This window comes from Teleopsis dalmanni, chromosome 1 (assembly GCF_002237135.1).
Source record: "Teleopsis dalmanni isolate 2A chromosome 1, ASM223713v2, whole genome shotgun sequence".
Taxonomy (NCBI): domain Eukaryota; kingdom Metazoa; phylum Arthropoda; class Insecta; order Diptera; family Diopsidae; genus Teleopsis; species Teleopsis dalmanni.
In genome coordinates, this window is record NC_051846.1 from 218,761,331 (window position 1) to 218,766,100 (window position 4,770).

A 4,770-nucleotide genomic window follows, 5' to 3' on the forward strand; every position below is an offset into this window, starting at 1 on the left:
TATGAACGTGTTCACGCTTATATTTGCTACTGGGAAAGGATAGAAACGTGTTCACGCTTATGTACAGTGACTGTAGGAGGGATATACAAATCAAAGGAAAATTTGTTATGTATTGTTCTGTTTATACTTAGCTCTGCGACCGACTTTGTATGTTGTGTTTGACTGTCCAAGTCCCTGGTGCGTTCTCTTGTCTTCGAAAGTTGATAACGAGCCTCTGTCTGCTTCTGAACACTTTGCGTGTTGATCACTGACTGCCTTCTTCTAAGTAAATGCGTCTTCTTATATACGCATCAGACCAAACTTTAACGTAGCGCAAAGCTTAGTTTACAGCTGGCTTGGATTTTTGACGTAGTTGCTGTTTTGCGCTTTCGCCGTAGTTAATATGCGCGCGCATCAATTTTAACACAAAGCTCTTTGCACAAAAGCTTTCTTTTGACGTTTCTTGTGTTGTGCATTTGTTTTGTTTTGAAACGTGTTTAGCATAGTGTCGGTAGTGGCGGCTTTAAATATTTATATTTATTTATTAAAATAAAATAAATATTAAAAATATTAAAAGTACAAGTTTAAATAATAAATAAATAAGGTAGGTACAATATTTATTTATTTGAATATATTTTGCATTTTTTTAAATTTTCAATGTAATCTCAGGTTTTATTCAAGTGGTGCAGTTACGTACATGCGGGGGTGGGTTTATGGTAAGTTACTTTTACTTTTACTTTTAATATATTATATAAAAATTAACCAATTTTTATTTCAGGTATTAACTGCACACTAGTTATATGTAGGTTGGAAATTGGTAAAAATTTCCATCCTTACAGTGTCGATCTTTACATTATAATATTATATCATAACATTACATGTCAATCCTGCCATATACCAGTAGATGACAACATTATAAAATAAATGTTTGTAATTTTAGCTGTCAAAAATTTTTACTTTGCATTGAAAGCAACAACAATTGACAACTAAAATTACAAATCAAACTCTCGTGTGAATCCAGTATTACACGATTATTTTTCTATCTGTTGTCTCTACAGAGTTGTATTCCTTTATCACAAATGAATGCAACTGTCTAGAAACAACGGCTGATTGAAGTTTAAACTTTTCACTCAACTTCGGCTTGATAAGGTTTACACAAATATTTAATATTGCAACGATATTGGCTAAACGTTTGGTTGAAAAACTAGCCTTGTAAAGCATTGCATTTGTGCTGTCATAATTATTGTTGTTTTAAGCAATAATAATTAGTGCTGTCATACAGCTGATTGATAAATTTACACAAATCCTTCTCTAAGTACGCTCATATAACCGTATATGTAAACAAATAAAATTATACATTTTATAAATTTATATGCTTAACATAGATGAGCACTCTTAGTAAGTAAAAATATACGAAATAGGTGTGCCTATATACATTTCTATATGTAAATGTAAATGATTTATTAAATATGTTAAAAATGTGTTAGATCGATAAACATTACTCTTATTTTAAATCTTTTGCTTTATATTATTGCTTTTAACGACTATTGTCGTACAGCGACAAAAATTAATCGGTTCCTTCCTATATATTTATACATGAAGAACTAAGAACTATTTTTTTTTTTTTATTACAAAATCTTTAAATACAAAATAAATTTTAAAAATTCAATATAATAAATAAACATTTCTTAGTATTTAAAGATTAAACAAGAAACTGTACAATCTTGTTAACAAATCAACATTTTTTACTTTTGACTTGTCGTCAATAGCAGTCTCCTTGACTGGTGTTGTGGGGCCAGCCTCGTCAGGAATGACTGCTACTAGTGCGAGAGGAACTATCGGCGATTTAGCGTTAGATGCATTGACTGATTCTGTGAAAGCAACAATATCAGATAATTTTAAGTTAATCGAGTCCTTAACAGTTGATAAAACAGCTTCAAAGGAATGGTGACGGCGAATTTTTGTTGTATTCCTGTTATCTGTTAATGATGTCATAGTGGTCACTGCATCTATTGTTTCTGAAAACAAATTTATAGAAGTCATTGTTGTTGGTTCCCTAACAATAGCGCTTTGATTATCCATTGCGCTTTGTGTAATATTTGATGCAGATGAAGGAATAACTTTTGCTGCAGTTGTATTATTTATGGTATTTGTCACAATTTCGTCCTGTGCCTTATTAGCAGCACCTGATACTGCTGCAATTATGTCAGTTGCTTTCTGATTATCAAGTGGTTTTATATCCATAGTTGGTGTAGTATTCTGCTCAATAGCAGTGGACGGAGCTGCGGCTTTTTTCTGGTGTTTTTAAGAATATATTTAATAAATTAATCATCTAAAAACTGTTAATTGGTTATTTACCTCAGAAACTTCAAATACAGTTATAAATGCTGAGTTTTCAAATAATGGTGATATACCGCCCTCTTGTTGGCTTGCACTTGTACTGCGTGTCTTAACTGTATTTGGTGTGACAATAGCTTTCTTCTGCTAGATTGAAATACAAATAAGTATTTATTCTATAAAAAATATTATTAAATTGGTTACCTTGTAAACTAGAGATGCTGATGTGGCCGTGGTATCATTAAGCAATAATAGCTTATCTTGCTTTTGTAAAAGGGCAGTTCCCAAAGTTTTATTTTGAACAGCATTTGGTATTGCAGTATCACTCGTCTTTTAAATTTGGTTTAATTTATTTATTATCTTATTTAAAAATGTTTACAATATATATTACCTCATTAACTAAATATGCAGAATCTACTGCAAACATATTTTGAGCTGTAGTTCCTGTTGTTATTGCCTTATCATTACCATCCTGCTCATTTGCACTTGGTGTTATAACAGCATTTTTCTATAATTTAAGCAGTTTCTAAGAAAAAATTTATTTTAATAACTTCATTATTACCTCGAGAATTGGCTGTACCGATGCTAATAACTCCCCATTTATTAACGACAAAAGACTAGTTTTGGGTTCCTCGTCAATTTCTGTTGCGCTGCACTGACTAGCTGGTAGAGATGTGACAACTGCTTGATCCTTAAGAGTAATTATATTATTAGTAAATTTTTTTATTTTTAAATAATTCATTTAATCACCTTTTCCTGATATTGACCAAATATTGATGAAGCTGTGTTAATGGCCGATTCGTCGGTTTGTAGCTTAGTACCATCTTTCTCCATGCTGTCTTCGCTACACTCTGATATTGTACGTTCTTCAATTGCATGTGGTGGTTCAACTGTATTTTCCTAGAAAAGAAAAAAGGAAAAATTGTTTTATATTGAAAATGTTATTTTAGTTACCTGTAGTTGGCGTTTGAATACTGCCGATTCTGATATTATAGCTAAATCATTAAAGAATGGCATGAAGCTTTGTATTTGAGAATGCAGAGCTATTATTTGTTTTTGCGTATCCTCATCTTTTTCGGCATCAAATCCTGGTGTTTGGACACGGTCTTCAGCGTTAACGACGCCTTTTTTTGTCGTTTCATTAGCAACGGTTAAGCTTTCGTATGCCTTGTCGTTATTTGGTGTTGCCAAATAGGAAAGATCTTTTTCATTAGTTTCTTCATTAAAATCAGATATCGGTTGGAATTCATTTCCGGTTTCGACCGGTATATACAAATACTTGGATTCATCTGAATGTTTTTTGGTATCATTACCACGTTTTAAGTATGAACGTTGATTTGGATCTTCCTCATAGAAGTCTTTAGTATCTTCATATCTAAAGGTCTCGATTGGATCATAAATTTCAGAATTAGTGATGTGATGTGCGGAGTGTTTACTATGTTTTGTATGCTTGTGACTTGCGTGATGCCTTTTTTTATTACCGTCGTAATAACTCTCAGAATCATTCCAATCAGACATATCTTCATCAGCATTCATGCCTCTTTTTGTATGAAGCTTATTGACTCTATTACTTTTGGTTTTCCTTTTGTTGGACTTGTGCTTGTGATGTTTATGTCTGTTCGATCTATGTGACTTTTCATGTTTGGACTTCTTCTTTTTTGGCAATTCAAAGAAATCATTTTCATCCACATCATCCAGCAAAGATGGTGCATCCATTATATTGTTAAAAGGTTCGTCAGCTGAATACGACTTCAGTGATCGTGTACCTCCTTCATCCATATCATCATTGTAAAAAGTGCGTTCCAACCAATTACCGGAGTCATGTTTATCACCTTAAAAAAATAACGTATATATTTCTTATTTGTGAAAAATAGTACCTAAACCAGACCTAAAAATAAAATCAAACAGCGATCCGTGTAAATAATTATTATAAATATAATTTTATATTTTATATAAATATTATATAGTACTCACCTTTAATCAGTGTCACGAATGTAGTAAATATAGAAACTAGAACAGAGAGATTCGCAATCTTCATTGTAAAATACGTTGATGTTAAAACTCTTTATGGTAAAATATACAAAGTTTTTCAGCTGAAAATTAATACAATACTGTTTTTTTTAGTTAAAATTTATAATATAAGTTTTTATAAAAATGTTCAAATATGTTAACTTGATTCTTTTATTTGTCTAAAAAAATTTTAAATCAACTTAAAAATATGATAGATTTTACAAAAATATTAATCGATTATTATTATCGATATTCGGTTATTAATGTCAGCAATAGTCAAATGTGAATAGTATTCTTTCATAAAATTGGATTTAGTGAAATTTTGTAAAACTTAAAGCATTAAAAGAAACATTAATTTATGGCATTATTGACAAAAACTGATTTTGGTCAGATCAATTAGCTATTATGGAAACATGTCTTACAAACCAAAACTATGAACTCTCA

General features: G+C 31.0%; 1 protein-coding gene across 2 annotated transcripts; it reads right to left on the reverse strand.

Moving 5' to 3' along the window:
* Window positions 1-1,659: 1,659 nt before the first annotated feature.
* LOC119672187 lies at window positions 1,660-4,425 on the reverse strand. 2 transcript variants are annotated; one of them, XM_038083180.1, is made up of 8 exons: window positions 4,291-4,425; window positions 3,271-4,148; window positions 3,067-3,216; window positions 2,879-3,007; window positions 2,708-2,824; window positions 2,521-2,646; window positions 2,338-2,460; window positions 1,660-2,274 (listed from the first exon to the last, which is right to left on the reverse strand). In XM_038083180.1, the coding sequence occupies exons 1-8, from the start codon at window positions 4,352-4,354 to the stop codon at window positions 1,675-1,677; spliced, it is 2,187 nt and encodes a 728-aa protein (XP_037939108.1). In that variant the 5' UTR covers window positions 4,355-4,425; the 3' UTR covers window positions 1,660-1,674. The 2 variants fall into 2 exon arrangements, with proteins under 2 accessions (XP_037939108.1, XP_037939107.1); XM_038083179.1 differs by having other exon boundaries at window positions 2,338-2,463.
* Window positions 4,426-4,770: the final 345 nt, after the last annotated feature.